General features: G+C 37.3%; 1 protein-coding gene across 1 annotated transcript in view; it reads left to right on the top strand.

The window, feature by feature from the left end:
- Positions 1-23,667, top strand: part of LOC106086787 (mitogen-activated protein kinase kinase kinase 7) — a 95,761-nt gene that overhangs the window by 48,599 nt on the left and 23,495 nt on the right. Inside the window, exon 6 of the mRNA XM_059367364.1 lies at positions 9,853-9,859. Coding sequence (XP_059223347.1) covers positions 9,853-9,859 — 7 coding nt within the window. The remainder of the gene's footprint in view (positions 1-9,852; positions 9,860-23,667) is intronic.

Below are 23,667 nucleotides of genomic sequence, written 5' to 3' on the forward strand. Positions count from 1 at the left end.
TTACATTGACGACGCAAAATTGAACATTGTTTCTCGTGCGAAGAATTCTGGCTTGTTAATCAATAGCACTCTGATGTGGACTAATCATGTTGAGTGTGTCGTTGATCAAAGGCATTCAAAATTGCTTGCTCTTTTGGGCCATCTAGTCATTTACTCCTCTGCTGGTTAGATCGCTCTTGGCAAGGACTTATCCCGTTCCCGACATTCTTGCATGGATTTGTTGATTTCCCCACGAAAATTTATGAGAAACTTGAAATTCTCTTCCTACAATTACTCGACAACTCATAATAATTTTAAACCAAGCCTTTGAAATATTTGGTTGCCCAAAAAGTAATTACGGATTTTTTAAAAGAAAGTAAATGCATTTTTTAATAAAACTTAGAATGAACTTTAATCAAATATACTTTTTTTACACTTTTTTTCTAAAGCAAGCTAAAAGTAACAGCTGATAACTGACAGAAGAATGAATGCAATTACAGAGTCACAAGCTGTGAAAAAATTTGTCAACGCCGACTATATGAAAAATCCGCAATTACTTTTTGGGCAATCCAATATTTCACTGAACGAAATTAAAGATTGTCAGAGCCTTTTTTATATACATACATGCATACATATAAATCTTATTTTCTTTCTTTCGATTAATCAATTTAGTCTATTAAATGAATTTTTTCTTTTATTTAATTACTAATTTTTATTTTTGTTTTCGAATGCGATTTTTCAATTTGCAATGAAAGTAATTTAAAACTGACAACAAAAATGATCTTGTGAAGTATAGTCTTTCTAGTCATACAACGGCAACTCTGTGCATGGCAAATTATTGTCATACGTACGATTCATCTTAGCTTTTAATTATTCATAAAAAATCAACAACAAGAAAAAGTTTAGCTTTCATAACCCAGATCTCCTTTGTCATTTGCTTATGACATTTTGTGACAGATATCTTTCAAATCATTTGTTTACTGTCAACCCACCAGCAGCACATTGTGTTAATAAAAACTTGATTCATGTGTGGTGCATTCAAATTCTTACTGCCAAGTTAACATTAGCAGAGATAAAAAATTGGAATATTTTTCATTTGGTGTTTGCTTTTGTTTTTGGCTAAAACATCAGCTCTAAATTTGCAAAGAGTCTGAATTGCATTAATTAGGAATTTTCTATTTGTCAGCATCAATTTTTGCCATATTCATCCAAGCGTAGCCGACACATTTCACATAAACCAAATGGTTGTCGCATTGCAATTTTTGTGGTTCTTCGATCCCATATTGTATCCACCTGTTGTTGGTTGATGGCTATTTCAAAATATTCGTAGCCCATCTTGTATGTGGTAGAAGAATTTTTAAATTTTTAAACAATCATTTTAAAAAATATTTTACCCTACGTAAACTACTACTCAAGTCATAAGGGGACAAAGTGTGTTGTCAAAACACTCAAGTAGTCATTAGATAATTATTTTGCTAAAATATGTTTCATTGTTCTAATTGAATTAAATTTTAGGTAAAGAGAAATCATTTAAAACAGGATAAAATGCATTGACCCTTGGAAATATTGTAAGGAAAAGAGGAACATTTAAGTTGTGATCCTGCCTTACCCTAACCTGCAAATCGATTTATTTGAGATCTTTTAGAGGTTTATTTGCAAGATCTCCCAGTTGGAAGAAGAAACGCCTCTCTCAGGTGGAGAGTCTGAGGTTCTGCAGACTTGGACATATTGAAAGGAAAAGAGGAACATTTAAGTTGTGATCCTGCCTTACCCTAACCTGCAAATCGATTCATTTGAGAAGATCCTTCATTTGAGAAGATCCCAGTTGGAAGAAGAAACGCCTCCCTCAGGTGGAGAGTCTGAGGTTCTGCAGACTTGGACATAAAGCAAGTGCCCGATCGTTTCATTTCTTTGTGATTAAAGAAAGAACCTTGTGCACAATTTTCAGAAGATGGGCTGATAGATGCGCTTTGAAAGGCTCTGGAAAAGAAATATCAAACCATACATAGAAACTATATGTAAATCTGAACTGATTTGTATGAAGTTCGGTTGTAATTCATATAGGAATCCCATATAGCATAATTCATGAGAATCGTTTGATAATTGACTGCATTAATGCAATGTTCGTCCAAATCGTGGCGACCCATAACAGGCAAAGTCCAGGCCCATTTTGGTTTCTCCTTCATCTCAATGGTGGATACAGCCCTCATCATCACTTATGCTGCGGTGAATCAGTGCTAAGCACTGGCAATCATATCAGCATTGCCGCCCTCTGACAAGGGAACAGAGGAAAGGTCGCAACTTTACACAACAGTTGAGACCTTTGCTCACCAAACTGGTGCTCCAAAGTTGAACAACTAACAAATTAACCACCATTCGTAGCAATTTCACTAAGATCCCAATCACTTCTTGGAATCTAGTAAACCATTGAGACTTCCTAGGTTAGGTTGAAAAGAAAGTGCAGATATTTTTCCGCCCCATGCCACTATAGACATACACCTAAGTCAGCAATCGGCTTGTTGTGTGCTCTCAATACAAAGAAAAGTAACCTCGAAAAAGAAAATCCAAGTTAGGAATTCCGTGCTAGTTACAAAATCCTTAATTGTCCCATGAACCAACTCTCCTAAATTGGTTCATGTCTGTTATAGAATCCCCACCTAAGTGCCGGTGTCAATTAGCAGCGAATGCTTGGCAAAAACATAGCAAATGCTCCAACGTCTCATCATCTTCCCCACATGCCCTACACAGGCTATCACGATTTTTCATAAGTGAGCTCGTAGTCCTATGTGTCCCGTTATGATACCGAAAGCTATACCGACCTCCTTCTCACTTCCTTTCAGTAATAGCCTTGTGTTCTCACGATCTGAATCCCCCATAGGATTTTCACCGTCCTACCGACTGTTCCACTGCGTTGCATGCGCATTCGTCGCCCACGCTCTTAAATCGGACTGCTTCGACCCGAAAGACTTCGGGTCAGAGCATACAAAATTTCGCTTAAATCGCACTACCCATCTCCGAGATCTGGCGTTTCTGAAAATTAGGGAAAGGGGGAGGGTCCGATCCCCCTTCAGATATCAAAAGATGTAGTACCCTATTTCCACCACGGGATCATCATTGTGCACCATCGGATCATCATTGTGCACCATCGGAGAAAATTTCAAGAAAATCGGTTCAGACGTTTATGAGTCGATAAGGAACACACAAACAAACAACCAAGTTTATTGAGGGCAGTCCTCTGGCCTTCACCGCCAAATCATATGCCCTTTCATGACACTACCTATAGTCATTCCCCGATCGAATGTAACGGGAAACTCATTATCAATGAAACAGCCAAACGTAGATTAAACGTAAATTTCATGACACTACCTATAGTTATTCCCCGATTGAAATGTAACGGGAAACTCATTATCAATGAAACAGCCAATCGTAGATTAAACCAACTCCGTCATCGTGGGTGAACGATTTCATAAAAATATGCATTAGAGCAACATTGCCACGTATGTGTCTTCCGCGACGTCAAGACTAACACAATAGCTCTATACGAGCAGAATACAAGACATGGTCTTCTCATCCCAAATTTCCAACGCAAGTCTTGGATCTCCTACAACTGGGATGAACATGTCATTCGCATATGCACTGATCTTATAGGACTCAGTAAAACGCCTCATCATTGGATCCATCATAAGTGTCCATATATAAAGGGCACTTATGGGCCCCTGAGGATAGCCTCGCTCAATGTCCTTTCAAACCTTATCGCTATCACTAACCATGCAAGCTCTTTTATCTCAAAAGTAAATACGCCCATATTTTCGCCAAACTTTTTATTTCGCCTTATTTTGTCAATACACTCCGCCATGAAACATAATCAAAAGCCTTTGAAATCGACAAGGTCATATTTGGAGCACGACCCATTCGGTCAGATCTACACAGGGATCCAACAATCCAAAATGTTTTAGTTGTTTTCTCTCGAAAGCCAAACTAGTACCCCGATGGGGGTATGTACCACCATCGTATCTCTCCCGAAATGTTTCTTCATTATCTTCTTTAGTACTTCTGCATTCAATTGCGTTTTCGAAAGCCGAACCGGTATAAGGATGTACCCTCTTCGTATCGCTCCCAAAATGTAGTTATCACTATCCTCTTTAGTTCTTTTGCAAGCACAGAGAGGAGACTGATGTCCCCTTACTACCATGGATAGCTTCTGATGTCCCGATACTATCATGGATTGATTCGCAATGGTTGGAGAGATTTCAGAAGAACCACTACTTAGGCACATTTCCCCGTACGAGGGAAATAACCTTCTTGGACACACCGTTTGAGAATCAACTCGATTTTAATGGGTATAGCTTTCCAAATGCTTTTTTACAACTATCCAGTTATACATTGTTCTCCATCTCACCTCTTTACAAACTTTGAGGAAGCTTAGCATCTCCACATTGCGATCATGTTCTTGCTTATCCGCATTGGGAAAGAACGTTCCCATAATGACCCTGATACACTCGTTCCAAGAAGTCAACATAGTTTTTCCTACTTTCAAATCGCCTAGCTATTTCCCGGTGGCTTACCACGCTGCCACATTCGATATACCTCTTTCCATGGATCATCATCGCTATTGCCACTTTCGAACCTTTTAACGTTACTCCTCTTACTCCGAAACAATTGTTGCTTTTACATTCATAGATTTCTCAGATAGCGTTGCGCCGAGAGGCAAAGACCTCCATATTAAAATTTCTGGTTCTTTAGAATCGCAGACGCCTGACATTCCGAGCCTTCGTTTTCAGCTGTGGGTCTGGTCTTTCAACGACTTCCTACCTACAGCAGAACATCGTTTACCGCACTCATACACTCGTCTACTTTAAAAACTTACTTATTTATCTTCAGCGCCCGAAAAGAAACTAAAATACAACGAGACCGACCGAGACGAGAGATATGTTGTTGTTGTTATATGTTGGCTTGCGAAGAGTGCTTTTAACAACAAATTTGTACTTTTGGCCGCAGAGATTTAAAATAAATTGTTGCAGGAAAATTAACAAATTTCGTCGTCTTTTTTCGACAAAAGTTGTTGTTTTTCAAAATTATTTTTATCTGTGTAGGCAAACAAAGGATAATGAATAAGAAGTGCTATGCATGTTGGAGCTATATCAGGCTGTGGACCGATTCGCGACATACTTGGCTTGGATCATAATAGATGCCATTGTGCAAAATTTCAATCAAATCGGATAAGAATAGCGATCTATAGGGGCTTAATGGGTAAAATCAGGAAATTGCTTTATATGGGAGCTATATCAGGTTATGGAGCGATTCAGAAAATATTTGGCTCGTATAATAGAGGCTAGAGAAAAAGTTACTGTGCAAAATTTCAGCCAAATCGGATAGGAATTAATCCCTCTAGAGGATCAAGAATTATAATCGGGAGATCGGTTTCAATGGGAGCTTTATCTAAATTTGGAGCGATATTGTCCATTCACAATACCAACCGACTTACACTAATAGGAAGTATTTGTGCAAAATTTCAAGCGCCTAGCCTTACCGCTTTGAAAGATATCGAGCTTTCCACAGACAGACAGATGGACGTTGGGTGAAGTTTCAGAATCTGAAATAATTTTCCAGGTAAAAGATCTTTTAGTAGATCACACCATGACTTTCTTGGGGAAGGCTTCTATTACGAAAGTAATGAACAGGGAAATGCAAAAATGCAAATTTGCCGATGAACATTCCTTTAAGGAACTGGGGCAAACTTCTCATATATCAATGAGTGCAGTCCGATTCAATTTTAAGCTCAATGATAAGGGAACTCCTTTTTATAGCCGAATCCGAACGGCGTGCCGCAGAGCGACACCTCTTTGGGGAGAAGTTTTTACATGCCAAATACCTCACAAATGTTGGCTTATTTAAAGCATCGTCGTTCCACACCGGCTTCACAAATTTAGACCGCCATTGGATGTAGCTAATCGCCTCACAGCAGATGTCACTGCCATGTCACGATTAAAGCCCCCACTGCCAGTAAAGGTTCGAATCCCTTCGACAATCTTACAACACTTACACCTGCAACTTACGGTTTTTGTACAAGCGCGACTAAAGTAGCCACTGTCAGTTGAGACTCGAATCCCTTCAGCAATATTACAACACTAACATCTGCGACATACGGTTTCTGTATAAGCGCGACTAAAATACGACACTAACATCATCGACATACGGTTCCTGAACAAGCGCGACTGAGCAACCAGTGCTGCGTATAACCTGATCAATCTCTCGCATTTCCGCTCCAAACCACTAGAAGTTTAACAAATTTAACCTCCATGATTTAACGACTAAAGTGCCCACTGCCAGTTAAGGCTCGAATCCCTTCAGCAATTTTACAACACTAACATCTGCGACATACGGTTTCTGTACAAGCGCGACTAAAATACGACACTAACATCTTCGACATACAGTTCCTGTACAAGCGCGACTGATCAACCAGTGTTGCGCATGACCTGACGCAGCTCGTATTACCGTTCAGACCGCTAAAAGTTTAACGAATTTAACCTCCATGATCAAACTCGAAAATATTAGGGACAAAGTTTTGTAAGCATTGTACGCGCTTAGGTCTTCCATGGGTAGGTAACTTTTTAACAAAGTTTAGGAGATGAAATGCTTTATGCTAAGTCAAGCGGTAGTTATCCCCTCTCTAACGGTCGCTACATTTGTGAGATATTCAGCCGTGTAAAACTTCTCTACTGAGTGGAGTGCTCTGTGGCGCGTCGTTCGAACTCGTCAAATAAAAGGAGGGCTTAAAATTGAATCGCACAGCACTCATTGATGTGTGGATACTTAGGAAAATTTATATTTGACCTTATATTGGGTTGCCCAAAAAGTAATTGCGGATTTTTTGAAAGAAAGTAAATGCATTTTTAATAAAACTTAGAATGAACTTTAATCAAATATACTTTTTTATACTTTTTTTCTAAAGCAATCTAAAAGTAACAGCTGATAACTGACTGAAGAAAGAATGCAATTACAGAGTCACAAGCTGTGAAAGAATTTGTCAACGCCGACTATATGAAAAATCCGCAATTACTTTTTGGGCAACACAATAGAATAGTTTGTGTGTGCAGGTAGATTAAGGTTAACAGTTAAGACAAAGTTATAAATGAAATATGTTTCCTTTTGTATCTCACACCATATTTCTCCTCAGTTTTTCAGCTGTATTCGCCCAGTTTTTAGAAATATTTAAAATATATTTTTTTTCAACAATTGAGTTAAGTCACTTTAGCGCAAATCACTTGGCAGAGCTTTGTACTTGTGCTGCATAAAAACATTTATCGTTTCCCTTGCCATATTTGCTTGGCTGGCATGACGTAAAAAATACCTGATATATTATGATCAATAAAAATTTAAATCGATTTTCGTCGTTCAAAAAGATTTTTGACCCAAATACTAATATTCAAACATGTCCACGTACATATGTACATGCCGACATGGGTACATGGGTACATACATCCCCTATAGAAAATTATGATGTATGGATAGATAATCGATGGGAATGAGTTTGCCAAACATCTTGTTACGATTATGACAAAAGATTTTCTTTGGTGGTTTTGTTTCTACAGTTACGATGTGGATTTTGTCGATTATGTTTCCCAGAAAAGCTGCTAAAATGTTGTGAATGACACACGTGCCATTTCACTTTTACTCTCGTTGTTTGTTTTTTTTTTAATGTCAAGCAAATTTAATCTTCCATGATTTCCTTTTAGTATTTTGGGCCATATTTCAAAATGCACATAAAATTTTAAAAGCTTTTGTTTTTTCTTTTCTGTTTTTTGTATTCTTCATAACTTAAGAATTTAGTAATTTTAGCATATCATACCACGCAAGGTGAAACGTGTGCAAATGCTTTGAAATGATTTCTGTCGTTGTTTCTTTTATTGTTGCTATGGAATTAATAAAATTATTAAAATATGTCTTAGTTTATATGACAAAGTATAAATTAGCTTCATGATATATGTGAACAGGGGGAGTTTACAATGACGTGGACAGTTTATTACAAAATAAAAGAAAATAGAAAAACAAAAGTCAAGTCAAAAACAGCAGTGGCTGGGTCAGTGGGTTTGTTGGAATCAGCTATAATTTATTTGAATTTTCGTTGTACTCGTTCCAGAAGTTTCACCTTTCAAATTTCAACACTACCTTTGGTTTTGTCAAATAATGTTTATCGCAATAACCTCCTAGAACCTCACAGATATCAAATCATTTTATTAAAACTTACTTTACTTTACTTTACTTTACTTTACTTTACTTTACTTTACTTTACTTTACTTTACTTTACTTTACTTTACTTTACTTTACTTTACTTTACTTTACTTTACTTTACTTTACTTTACTTTACTTTACTTTACTTTACTTTACTTTACTTTACTTTACTTTACTTTACTTTACTTTACTTTACTTTACTTTACTTTACTTTACTTTACTTTACTTTACTTTACTTTACTTTACTTTACTTTACTTTACTTTACTTTACTTTACTTTACTTTACTTTACTTTACTTTACTTTACTTTACTTTACTTTACTTTACTTTACTTTACTTTACTTTACTTTACTTTACTTTACTTTACTTTACTTTACTTTACTTTACTTTACTTTACTTTACTTTACTTTACTTTACTTTACTTTACTTTACTTTACTTTACTTTACTTTACTTTACTTTACTTTACTTTACTTTACTTTACTTTACTTTACTTTACTTTACTTTACTTTACTTTACTTTACTTTACTTTACTTTACTTTACTTTACTTTACTTTACTTTACTTTACTTTACTTTACTTTACTTTACTTTACTTTACTTTACTTTACTTTACTTTACTTTACTTTACTTTACTTTACTTTACTTTACTTTACTTTACTTTACTTTACTTTACTTTACTTTACTTTACTTTACTTTACTTTACTTTACTTTACTTTACTTTACTTTACTTTACTTTACTTTACTTTACTTTACTTTACTTTACTTTACTTTACTTTACTTTACTTTACTTTACTTTACTTTACTTTACTTTACTTTACTTTACTTTACTTTACTTTACTTTACTTTACTTTACTTTACTTTACTTTACTTTACTTTACTTTACTTTACTTTACTTTACTTTACTTTACTTTACTTTACTTTACTTTACTTTACTTTACTTTACTTTACTTTACTTTACTTTACTTTACTTTACTTTACTTTACTTTACTTTACTTTACTTTACTTTACTTTACTTTACTTTACTTTACTTTACTTTACTTTACTTTACTTTACTTTACTTTACTTTACTTTACTTTACTTTACTTTACTTTACTTTACTTTACTTTACTTTACTTTACTTTACTTTACTTTACTTTACTTTACTTTACTTTACTTTACTTTACTTTACTTTACTTTACTTTACTTTACTTTACTTTACTTTACTTTACTTTACTTTACTTTACTTTACTTTACTTTACTTTACTTTACTTTACTTTACTTTACTTTACATTACTTTACTTTACTTTACTTTACTTTACTTTACATTACTTTACTTTACTTTACTTTACTTTACTTTACTTTACTTTACTTTACTTTACTTTACTTTACTTTACTTTACTTTACTTTACTTTACTTTACTTTACTTTACTTTACTTTACTTTACTTTACTTTACTTTACTTTACTTTACTTTACTTTACTTTACTTTACTTTACTTTACTTTACTTTACTTTACTTTACTTTACTTTACTTTACTTTACTTTACTTTACTTTACTTTACTTTACTTTACTTTACTTTACTTTACTTTACTTTACTTTACGAACGTAGAATAGCGTTCCAAGCGCCTCCATCTTCTGCGCTCATTCTTAAATCTCTGACACCAAGTTTCGAGGTGTCTCTAACCACTTGATCTTTCCATTGAGCTTTTGGTTTTCCCGATTTGCGTGTACCACCGTGTTTGCCTTCAAAAGACTTCTTTGCTGCCTTCTTCATCCATTCTGACAACATGACCTAGCCAACGCACCCGTTGTATTTTGATGCGTGTAACTGGTCCATATATTTTACGAAGAATCTTTCTCTCAAATACTCCAAGCATTGCCTCATCTGCTTTAACAAGTACTCATGCTTCAGAACCATATACAGCACGGGTAGTATCAGTGTCTTGTATAGTCTAAGCTTCGTCTGTCGAGAGGTGGCCTTGTGTCTAAACTGCTTACTTAGTCCAAAGTAGCATCTGTTTGGCAGTTTATTCTTCGCTTTATCTCAAAACTGGTGTCACTCGTTTCGGTTATGGCGGTGCCAAGGTAGATAAAGTTACTGACTATCTCAAAGTTGTGGTTCCCAACTTTCTCCATTTTCTTTATGTGCTTGGTTGTGCAAGGCTTTTTGGAAGTTGAAGCCATCCATTTCGCCTCAAGTAGTCTGGAAATTTCAGAGTTGTTATGACAAATCAATATATTTTCATGAGCCTCGGCAAGTATTTTTGTTTCTTCTCGAACTATTGTCATTTGCTGATATCTGTGAAGATCACTGTTTCTTATGTACCATGGTGCGATGTCGAGGTCCCTTAGCACTTTGTTTTGGAATTTTTGTATCATATTTATAGATACTTCGGCACAACTCCAGAGATATATACCATAGGTCCATATTGGCTGTAAGGCCTGTCTGTAGATCTATAATTTACTTGATAAACACAGTATAGAGTTTCTTTCAATCAATCATTTCAATTCTCTGTATTTCATTTCTAAACATTTTTTCTTGTTCTCAACATGCTTTTTCCTTCCAAGGTCATTCCAAGGTATTTTGCCCACTCAGCCACAGGTACTTGTACATCTTTCAAAAATGCTGTCTTATGGTTTATTTTCCTGATAGTAAAATCAACGTGAATAGATTTGGAACAATTTAAGTTGAGTCCCCATTTATCCCTCCATAGGTCGATTTCATCTAAAGAACTTTGCAGTTTTGAAGTTGAGGATGCAATCCTTTGGCAAGTGTAACGGAGTCGTCAGCAAAAGTACCTATTGTACATTCTGGGTGGCAAGGAAGATCATTAGTATATAATAAATATAGTACAGGGCCCAAAATACTAGCCTGTAGCACACCTGAATAGATGGGAAACATTTCGGAGTACTCATTTCCCTGTTCTATGCGAAAGAATCGTTCGTTCAAATATGACGTCAATAAGTTGCAAATATTATCGGGTAAGATGGCATTGAGTTTCTGTATTAAAGATGAGTTGTATACTTATCGTCGAACGCTTGGGATATCCAAGAACACTGCTGAACAAATTTCCCTATTTTCAAGTGATTCTTCAATATCTTCAATATTTATAGAGTGGCTTTTGCGGAAACCAAATTGGTGACTCGGAATTATATTTGTTTCGACAATATTTCACATTTAGTCTTTCACATATAATCTTCTCAAAAAGTTTCCCAATCAATGGTAACAACGATATTGGTCTGTAGGAGCTGGCCTCATTTGCATCCTAACAATGTTTCGGAATCATTATTACTTCAGCAACTTTCCTTAATGTAGGTACGTACTCTAGCCGAATAGCAGCATTGAAAATCGTTGTTAGCTTCACAAGCACTTTTAATGGAAGATGCTTGAATGTTTCTTCACTACTGAGGTCAAAGCCTGGGGACTTCTATTTGTTTGATGTTTTTAATTTCAAAGAGTGCTTCCTTTAGTGTAACTCTAGGGATCAGTTCGTGGTGAGCTGTTTGAATATCTTCTGTTATTGAAGCTGCTGGTTTTGAGAGTATATTACATAAATGACGTGCAAAGATGGTCGCCTTTCCAGCGTCTGTTCTTGTATTTTGCTCAGTTTGTTCGGACAGTTTAGTTTCTTTGTTGCTTTCCACAGAGAATAATTAGTTTTGCTATCACAGCTTCAGTTAGTTATGAAATCAGTAAACTTAGAGTTTTTTATTTTCTTTATCTCATTTCTAATTTTTTGATTCAACTTGTTCAGTATTTTTTCGTCCAGACGTGATCTTCTCATCTGCTAATTTTATACCCTCCACCATAGTATGAGGTTATACTAATATGCGTCGGTTACAATCATTCTGCTTGAAACACCTCGAAATATGCGTCTGAGACCCCATAAAGCATATATATTATTGATGGTCATTTCAATTTAAGTCGATCTAGCCATGTCCGTCCTTCCGTCTGTCTGTTGAAAGCACGCTGAATTCGAAGGAGTAAAGCTAGGCGCTTAAAATTTTGCATAAATACTTTTTATTAGTGTAGGTCGGTTGGGATTGTAAATGGGCCAAATCGGTCCATCTTTTGATATAGCTATCATATAATCCGATCTGGGGTCTTGACTTCTTGAGCCTCTAGAAGGCGTAATTCTCGTCCGATTTGACTGAAATTTTGCACGTGGTGTTTTGTTATGACTTCCAATAACTGTGCTAAGTATGATTTAAATAGGTTCATCATCTGGTATAGCTGTCCTATCAACCGATCTTGGATCTTGACTTCTTGAGCCGCTAGAGGCGGCAATTCTCATCCGATTTGGCTGAAATTTTGCATGAGGTGTTTTGTTATGAGCTGTGCTAAGTATGGCGCAAATCGGCACATAATCTAATATAGCTGCCATATAAACCGATCTGGCATTTTGACTTCTTAGGCCTCTAGAGGGCGCAATTCTAATCCGATTTGGAAGAAATTTTCGTACAACGGCTTCTCTCATGACCTTAACATACGCGTCTAATATAGTCTGAATCGATCAATAGCTTCATACAGCTCCCATATAAACCGATCTCCCGATTTTGCTTCTTGAGCCCCGACAAGGCGCAATTCTTATCCGAATGATCTGACATATTACACAATGACTTCTACAATGTTCAGCATTCATTTGTGGTCCGAATCGGACTATGACTTGATATAGCTCCAATAGCATAACAGTTCTTATTCAAAATTCTTTGTTTGCCTGAAAATATATGCGTGGTATCATAGAACTCGATAAATGCGATCCATTGTGGGGGGGTATATAAGTTTCGGCCCGGCCGAACTTAGCGTTGTTTTCTTTTCTTTTTCTAATTTTTTTCATAAAAAATGTGTATGTGTGGCCTTGTCTATTATTATTATTCAAGGTAGATAATGCAATTGACTGAAGTACTACGAATAAGGTATGACTACTGAGACCTAGTCACTAAAGCCGTTAGCCGTTTTACATCCGCAATTACGAGACCATCATCGATTTCTCAATATTGGGAAGACTATTCCAAGCAAACATCTTAATATTGGAACATCAGCAGTCCGAGGACGGGAGACTCAATACAGCCTAACGAAATTTGAATCAGACAGCACACATTGATATGTGAGAAATTTGCTCATCGAGTCTTCTTGCGCGGTGACGTAACTGTAAGCATGCTAAACCCCTTTCTTCATGTGCCTTGCGAGTTTTTTAAGTGCTAACGCACCTGTAAACATCTTTTTGTGCCATGCGAGTCTACTTGCACGTATGCATCGTTAATTCATTCTTACATTTCAGTTTGAGTCCTATTACGTGATGATGTACCCATAAAGAGGGTAAATAGTTCCTTTTTGTGCTTTGCGAGTCATCTTAGGTAATGGAATATCCGGTAGCTTCGTAAACTCTTTCATCCTGTGCCTTGCTAGCCTTCTTATTCTTCCATTTTCCCCTTGTCTTGCGAGTCTTCTTACGTAGTTACGTATCTTTTAACACCGATTCTTACAGTACCATGCGAGTCTTCTTACGTGATGACGTCTTACGTGATTACAACGTCAAACGATCCTTCCAGGACCTTGCGACCATTAACTCTATTTATTATTTTCATTTCCATTCTTATTAGGCGACCCTAACGTACCAATTGGATGCTTATCACGTTACCCTTGTGTCTGGGATAAAAACCTTAGTTTTAACCCATACACGACCTTTTTCCCTCTTCCCAAACGAACTGACTGACTTGTTGCACCTCGGATACCTCTGCTCCTAATAGGACTACTTCTCGGATTTCTTTCCAGGTTTCGGTGCCGGTCAGGAATTGGATGCTTATCTCGTTACGCTTGTGTCTGGGATAAAAACCTTAGTTTTAACCCATACACGACCTTTTTTCGTCATCCCAACCGAACTGACTGACTTGTCGCACCTCGAATACCCCTTCTCCTAATGGGACTACTTCTCGGATTTCTTTCCAGATTTCGGTGCCGGTCAGAAATTCGATGCTTTCGCGTAACGCTTGTGTCTGGGATAAGAACCTTAGTTTTAACCCATGCACGACCTCTTTTCGTCTTCCCCACCGAACTGACTGACTTGTTGCACCTCGTTGCACCCCTAATGGGACTTCTTCTCGCATTTCCTTCCAGGTCTCGATGCCGGTCAGGAATTGGATGCTTATCTCATTACGCTTGTGACCTCTTTCCGTCTTCCCAAACGAACTGACGAAAAGACTCCTTTCATGTTCGTGGGAAATAAACCCCAATGGCGGTGTGGGCAATACATAGGCTTTTAGAAGCAACAGTTTTTCCCTGCTATAATTAGCATCGATCACAATGAGGATCACTTTATCACTATCACAGATCATCACATCTGTTGTTTAATGAACCTAATTTTAGTGCCCATAAACAATCAAATTATATAACTCTGTAATAATTCATCATTATTTAAAATCAGATTTGCAATTAAGCATACTTGCCACATTTTATCTCATGATCAGCAAAGAAACCAACGAATGCATATCCTTTGCTATCCGCTATGACTCACTGACAATTAATCATAAATTTTCAGAGCAGTGCCACCATCCCCAGCAGCACTATGTGCACCACCATCACTAGCCCAAAGAAATTGTTACATTGAATTGTGTATGGCTGCTTCTTTGGTGATGGCTCAGTCCGTCAGTTCACCATCTCTCTCTCTCTCTGTACATTGAAAATATTTTTCTTGGCAATTTGTTCTTTATTTTTAATGTTTTATAAACAGCAACAGATAGAAAGAAAGAAATCATGAGCACTACCAAACAGCAAAAAAAAAAAAAAAAAAAAAACATCTCAAAATGCAAATAAAAATAAAATTTTACATCCACCTTGGTGTGAATGGAAATAAAACATGCCGTTAAAATTGGTGCTAAATATACCCACACGCAAGACTACGCATCGTTTGGCAAATTTTTGCAAATTATTAAAATATTTTTTTTTTTCGACTTTTCTTTGGTTTGATTAAAATAAATGTTATAATTGAGGATGTGGGCACAAGATGCAATTTTGGGGTACTCTACGCTAGGTTGGGTGTGCATCTTCTTATATATAACAAGTAAGAGCGGGCCGAATCTTATATACCCTCCACCATGGTCGCATCTGTCGAGTTCTTTACGCAGTATCTGTTTTTTTTTAGCAAACAAAGCATCATGAATATGGACGGAGCAGCAGCTATATCAAGTTTTAGTCCAATTCGGGGCTCAAGAAGCGAAATCGGGAGATCGGTTTATATAGGAGCTGTATCAAGCTATAGATCCATTCTGACCATATTGTATGTTGAAGGCCATGGGAGGAGCCGTTGTACAAAATTTGTGCCAAATCGGATGAGAATTGCACACTCTAGTGGCTCAAGAAGTCAAGACCCAAGACCGGTTTATATGGCAGCTATATCAGGTTATAGACCGATTTGAACCTTATTTGGCACAGTTGTTATATATCATAACAAAATACGTCGTGCAAAATTTCATTAAAATCGGATAAGAACTGCGCCCTCTAGAGGCTCAAGAAGTCAAGACCCAAGATCGGCTTATATGGCAACTACATCAGGTTATGGACCGATTTGAACCATACTTAGCACAGTTGTTGGAAGTCATAGCGAAACACGTCGTGCAAAGCTTCATTCCAATCGGATGAGAATTGCGCTCTCTAGTGGCTCAAGAAGTCAAGACCCAAGATCGGTTTATATGGCAGCTATATCAGGTTATGGACCGATTAGGACCATACTTCGCACAATTATTGGCAGTGATATCAAAAGACTATGTGCAAAATTTCATTTAAATCGGACGAGAATTGCGCCCTCTAGAGGCTCAAGAACTCAAGACCCAAGATCGGTTTATATAGCAGCTATATCAGGTTATTGTCCGATTAGAACCATGCTTCGCACAGTTGTTGGAAGTGATATCAAAACACTATGTGCAAAATTTCAGTCAAATCGGACGAGAATTGCGCTCTCTAGAGGCTCAAGAAGTCAAGAACCCAGATCGGTTTGTATGGCAGCTATATCAAAACATGAACCGATTTGGCCCATTTACAATCCCAACCGACTTACACTCATAAGAAGTATTTGTGCAAAATTTCAAGCGGTGGTTTTCCCCTCCTAATGCTGGCAACATTTGTGAGTTACTATGCCATGTAAAACTTCTCTCGAAAGAGGTGTCGCACTGCGGCACGCCGTTCGGACTCGGCTATAAAAAGGAGGCCCCTTATCATTGAACTTAAAACTTGAATCGGACTGCACTCATTGATATGAGAGAAGTTTGCCCCTGTTCCTTAGTAGAATGTTCATGGGCAAAATTTGTTGTATTTGTAGCTCTACTCCTTCAAAAGTTAGCGTATTTTCGACAGACAGACGGACGGACAGGGCTAGTTCGACTTAAAATGTCACGACGATCACACATATTTCGAGGTGTTACAAACAGAATGACGAAATTAGTATACCCCCATCCTATGATGGAGGGTATAAAAAAAAATTTGTGTTTGTTTGTTTGTGTGTTCCTTATAGACTCAGAAACGGCAGAATCGATTTTCTTGAAATTTTCACTGAATGAATGAACCCGTGGCGAAAATAGGCTACTACATTTTTTTGATATCTGAAGGGGGAGCGGACCTTCCCCTTTACCCTAATTTTCAGAAACGCCGGATCTCGTTGATTGGTGGTGCGGTTTAAGCGAACTTTTGTGTGCTCTCTTATAGTAGCCTACAAACACAAATTTGGTATCCAAATTTCGGATGGGGTACCTAGGGGGGCGCCCCACCCCAAATCCTACCAAATATAAATATACACCAATCACGACAATATGGGACTCATATAAAAGGTATTTAAGATAAGAAAACGTACCGGATATCCAATTGGCGGCCCAAGTGTTTGGGGGACCACCCCAACCCCCAAAACCCCCCTAAATCGGACATATTTACAGACAATGGCAATATGGGACTCAAATGAATGGTATTTGCGAGTAGATTACGAATTTGATATCCAAATGTGGGACCAAGTTTCTGGGGATCCACCCCTTCTCCAAAACACCCCCCAAGGGGGACAAATTTACGACCATAGCCATATGGGGCTCAAATGAAAAGTCTTTGGGAGTTAAGCACGAATCTAATATCAATATTCGGGAAAAAGTGTTTATGGGCCAACCCAAACCCATAAAACCACCCAAATAGGAAGTATTTGCTGACCATTGCAATATGGGGCTAAAAGAAGAGGTATTTAAGAGTAGAACAAGAATCGGATATATTCAGGGCCAAGTCACTGCATGGCCGCCCCATCCCTCAAAACAGCCCCCAATACGGTAATGTTTCTCGATTTTGGAAATATGGGGCTGAAATGAAAGGTAATTTGGAGTAGATTACGAATGTGATATCAACATTCGGACCACCCGCAAATAGGACGTATTTGCTCACCATGACAATTTGGGTTTCAAAGAGAGTGGAGCTGGATATTGATAGTTTTTAGGGCCCATACCCCAAAACCGAACATATTTGCTGACTTTTGCAGTAAGGGGTTTAAATAAAAGTTATTTGAAATTAGCAAACGTATTTGATATCCAATTTTGAGGCCAATGGCAATATGGGGTTCAGATAAATGATATTTGAGAGTAGAGCAAGTTGCTGATATTTTTCCAGGGCTAAGTGTTTGGGCGACGACCTCACTCCTCAAAACACTCCTAAATCGGACATATTTACCCACCATGTCAATGTGGGGCTCAAGTGGAAGGTATTGGGGAGTAGAGCACGAAATTGATACCCACTTTCGGAATCAATTTTCTGGGTGTCTGCCCTTTTCCCAAAAACAACCCACAAACAGCAATTATTTACTGACCGACGCAATATGGGGCTCAAATAAAGGCATTTGGGAATATAATACGAATCTGATATCCAAAAGTGGGACCATGTATTTGGGGCACCGCCCCGAATTGAATAAACAATTTTGGGGCCAAGTGTTTGGGGGACGCCTCATCCCATTAAACCAATGGCAATATGGGGTTTAAAAATGGTTTTTAAGGTAGAGCAAGATGCCAATATTTTTTCAGGGTTAAGTGTCTGGGGGACCCCCCCACCCCACAAAACATCCCTAAGTTGGACATACATATCTACCGATCTACCGATATTTCACTCAAAGCTCTTTAATTGACAAAAATAAATATGCAAAGGATAATTTTGTTCCACATAAAGTAAAAGAAGGCGCAGCGGAGCGGGCCCTGTCCAGCTAGTTGCCTATACAAGAGATTTACCGGTTGTAGATTTTACATACGAACTCTTGGGAAAAAGAATGAGTTGAAACTATTTTATATGGCTATAATGCCATTAGACTCACTTAGACGTTTTCGTCGATTGTGATACCCCAGGAACAGAAGAAGGCTTCCAGTTGAACCATTCAGATGGCTTAAAAAAACCCAAAAATTTGCTAATGCTCACATCCGCTTAATCAGACTCAGACAAGTTCCCAAAGAGATGAGAGAAACTTAAGAGGAACTTATTCTGCTTGCCAGTGCGGAACACATACACAGAACATTTTCGATAACCTCCTCTTCCTTGACATCCTAACAACTCCTAAAAAGCCGTCTTAGTCGATTTAGACCATAAAAAAATTGCGATGGAGGAGGATTCACATTCATAACCGACACAAGGGGGAGATTCCCTTCAGCCTCAGAAAGTATATCGGCCTTTTCATTTCCCTCTATATCCTTTTGCCGACTATGCTCTATGAAAACCTGTTCTTGCCGTCTGTCATAACTGAAATCTCTCTCTTCTTCTGCCGGTTCCGATCATCGGCTGGGGGGGAGGGGGGGCCCGCTGGGTACCTGAACCCAAATTTTAATATCATATTCATTTTCTGGTCTCCAATACCTTTCGGACTACTTTCGGATATGAATGGCGTTTTTGGGGTAAGGGGGAGGGTCCGCCTTCACTCGATATCTAAAAATTATATAGCCTTTATTTCCTTCCAGACAAAGGTACAAAGTCTATGAAAAATTTAAGAAAATCGATTCAGCCAAGTATCATATAGTCATAATGGGTTTAATGGTGTTTTGAGGGGTAACCCCTATTCGAAATCTACTCTCGAATACCTTTCATTTGATCCCCATATTGAAAGGAACGTCCAATGTGTCTGTTTGGGGGTGTTTTGGGGTTAGGGCGGCCCGATGGGTACTTAGACCCTAACTTTAATACCATACTCGTATTCTACTCTTCAATAACTTTCATTTGATACCTATATTGTCCCGATCGGCCACTATTGATTTTGGGTTGTGTTTTTGGCATAAGGGGGAGGGTCCGTTCCCCTTCCGATACGGATAAATTATATAGCCTATGTTTCCTTCCAGACCAACCTACACAATATGCGAAAATTTCTCTAGAAAATCGGTTCTGCCGTTTTTTAGTCAATACGGAACAAACAAACCGAGTCCCATATATCCGTGATTGACTAATGTGCCCATTTTTGGTGTTTTCGACATGAATTTGTATGCCAGATTCGTTGTCTACTCCCGCATACTTTTCATTTGATACCCATATTGTCCTTATCGGTCCACTTTTGATTTTCGGTGGTGTTTTTGGGGTAAGGGGGGAGGGTCCTCCCCCTTCCGTTATCAATAAATTATAAAGCCTATTCCTAATTCCTGGCCATATTCGTAATCTACTCCCGAATACCTTTCATTTGAGTCCCATATTGTCATGATCGTCAAAGAAACCTATTTTGAGGGGTTTTGGGGCTAGGGCGGCCCCCCAGGTACTTGGACCCAACTTTTATTATGAAATTCGTACTCTACTCTTGAATACTTATCATTTCAATCTCATATTGTCCCGATCAGTCCACTTTTATTTTTGGGTAGTATTTTTGGGGTAAGGGGGAGGGTCCGCCTCCCCTTCGCGATATCAAAAAATTATATTGCCTATGTTTTCTTTCAGACCAACCTACACAATCTGTGAAAATTTCATGGTAATCGGTTTAGCCGTATTGGATCGTATATATAATATTCCATAAGCTGCTCACCCCTTTCGTTGATGTCCGAGCTTCCCAATATCATTGAAGAAAGTGCATTAGCATCACTTTCTTCAATGATATTGCTTTTCTCTATAGAAGGATCTAAGCACAAATTCACTTAATCATGATAATGGATTCCGTTTTCATTCATTTACTCTGCACAGTATTCGGGTTTTCTGCTGTTTAATCTGTCGAAGCTGTCATATTGAAATTTATTTATGAAGCTTGTATTTTCAATAAAGTTGTATATGAATATGCCAATTTCCATAATCATTTTCTGTTTAATAGTACCGCCCCAATTATAGCAATGTAGAACATACATTAAATAATGATTATAATCATCTGTATTTTGTGTTATTTGGTTAAAACATTTGTTTATGTCTGGCCATGTTGTGGGATAATTTAATATAAGAAAATATTCTTTTCGTTCTTCATCATACTCGTCGCGTTTTCCTTTTTTCTTCTATATCACAGCAAAAAAAAAACATCAAATATCATTGCAATGAATCACTATGAACAGTGGGTTCCCAAGGCTGTACATTAAGAATATGTTCTGGATCAAGAAAACTAGAAAAAATAAAAAAACATTGAAGGATTGCTGAGTCAAGAAAATCAGAAAAAAGATAATGTATTGAGGGTTTATTGATACATCTCAATACATCTTTATACAACAACATAACACAGTAGCGACAGATCAAAATCTCTGGTGTGAATCTTGCTTGCTACGAACTTAGCTACCTTTGCGCCCAGAGGCTTCAGTAGTTTAATAAAAGAAAGAGTAATTTGGAGATGTCTGCTACTTTCAAATCAACTTAGATCCACTTGTTCTTCAAACACCAGCTGATTATTGTCTAATTTTGGACCATACAACATTTAATAAACATTGCATACTCTAACCTTTTCAGATAATTGTAGGACTTTTGTTTAGGTTTATGGAGCAAAAAATCTAAACAAAACCACCACCTCTAAAATTTAACCAAATTTGTTATCTATTAAATGGTATTTTTGCAAAGTGTTGAGTGGGCATAAATTTCAATTAGAATTATTGATAGATGATGCGCCTTCAGGTTGAACAACAATTTTTTTTTTTAATGAAAATTACCAAACAATTTATCATTTCACTTCGAAAAAGTCATAAAATTAAATTGAAATTTCCACCTCTTTAACACTTGGCAACATTGTGTTTGTTGTCTTTTTGAAAGAAAGAAGGATTAATCACACAGAAATATTTGGCATATAAAGAAAATAATAAAATGCATTAAAAATAGAGCAAACGATTAGAAATTATAGTGGCTACCTTTATGTCTTTGGTCTTATTAAGCGAGCTCATAAAATTTGATTTGTTGCACATTGCGAACAGAGAACATTTTATTAGCCTTGCCAAATTTCTTTTTATGTTGCAACTTTGTGACACTTTGTTGTAGTTTTTTGTTGCCAATTTTAGCACTTATTAATGGAGGGGCAGATTTTGGTTTATGATGAAAAACCTAATAAGGAATGGCTAAAGTCGAGCGGAACCGACTTTAGAATACCCTACATCGACCCTACAATTAACAAGTTATAGTCCGATTCGGACCATAAATGAATGCTGAACATTGTATTGGGTTGCCCAAAAAGTAATTGCGGATTTTTTAAAAGAAAGTAAATGCATTTTTAATAAAACTTAGAATGAACTTTAATCAAATATACTTTTTTTACACTTTTTTTCTAAAGCAAGCTAAAATTAACCGCTGATAAATGACAGAAGAAAGAATGCAATTACAGAGTCACAAGCTGTGAAAAAATTTGTCAACGCCGACTATATGAAAAATCCGCAATTACTTTTTGGGCAAGCCAAATATTTGGGCAAATATTACACAATAGAAGTTATTGTGTAATATTTCAGTTCAATCGCATAAGAATTGCGCCTTGTAAGGGCTCAAGAAGCAAAATCGAGAGATAGGTTTTGTATGGGAGCTATATCAAGCTATTGATCGATTCAGACCATATTAGACACGTATGTTTAAGGTCATGAGAGAAGCCGTTATTGCCAAATCGAATGACAACTGCGCCCTCTAGAGGCCCAAGAAGTCAAGATCCCAGATCGGTTTATATGGCAGCTATATTAGGTTATGTACCGATTTAAATCATACTTAACACAGTTTTTGGAAGTCATAACAAAACACCTCATGCAAATTTTCAGCCAAATCGGATGAGAATTGCGCGCTCTATTGACTCAAGAAGTCAAGATCCAAGATCGGTTTATATGACAGCTGTACCAGATTTCCAAAATCTGATTTGATCCGATTTGAATCATACTTAACACAGTTGTTGGAAGTGATACCAAAATACTACTTGCAAAATATCAGTCAAATCGGATGAGAATTGCGCCCTCTAGAGGCTCAAGAAGTCAAGACCCAAGATCGCTTTGTATGTCAGCTATATCAAAGCATTCACCGATTTGAACCATACTTAGCGCAGATAATAAATCCGCCAGCGCGTATACTGCACCTTCTCTATAAAGAGTGCGGACATTCCAGGTGCAGATCATGGTCCTTTTTTCGTTTGCGTGGGTCGTCAACGTTGGGGGGTCCGTTTTTACTATTCCTTTGTTTCGCATAGTTTTTCGGGGGTAAGTGCAAATCGGGCGATACATATACATGGGAGCTATATCCCAATCTGAACCGATTTCGATGATTTCTTGGTGATATGTTAAGATCAATAATAAAACAATCCGTGCCAAATTTTATGCAGATCGGTTGAAAATTGTAGCCACTACGGCCATGTAAGTGCATATCGGGCGATACATATATATGGGAGCTATATCCCAATCTGAACCGATTTCGATGATATCTTGGAGATATGTTAAGATCAATAATAAAACAATCCGTGCCAAATTTTATGCAGATCGGTTGAAAATTGTAGCCACTACGGCCATTTAAGTGCAAATCGGGTGATACATATATATTGGAGCTATATCTAAATCTGCACCGATTTTGATGATATCTTGGAGATATGTTAAGATCAATAACAAAGCAATCCGTACCAAATTTATATTGTTACAAAACAATCCGTGCCAAATTTTATGCAGATCGGTTGAAAATTGTAGTTGCTACGGCCGTTTAAGTGCAAATCGGGCGATACATATATATGGAAGCTATATCCCAATCTGAACCGATTTCGATGATATCTTGGAGATATGTTAAGATCAGTAATAAAACAATCTGTGCCAAATTTTATGTAGATCGGTTGAAAATTGTAGTTGCTACGGCCATTTAAGTGCAAATCAGGTGATACATATATATGGAAGCTATATCGAAATCTGAACCGATTTTTACCAAAATTAATACCGTTCGTCCTTGAGCCAACAAAGTGACATCTGTAAAATTTCATGACTATGAGACAACAAATACGACCTGTATCTTGATTATAAGAATACATGGACTCACTGATAGACATGACTAAATCGAATCAGAAAGTGATTCTGAGTCGATCGGAATCCTTATCAATGG

This window comes from Stomoxys calcitrans, chromosome 4, assembly GCF_963082655.1.
Source record: "Stomoxys calcitrans chromosome 4, idStoCalc2.1, whole genome shotgun sequence".
NCBI lineage: Eukaryota > Metazoa > Arthropoda > Insecta > Diptera > Muscidae > Stomoxys > Stomoxys calcitrans.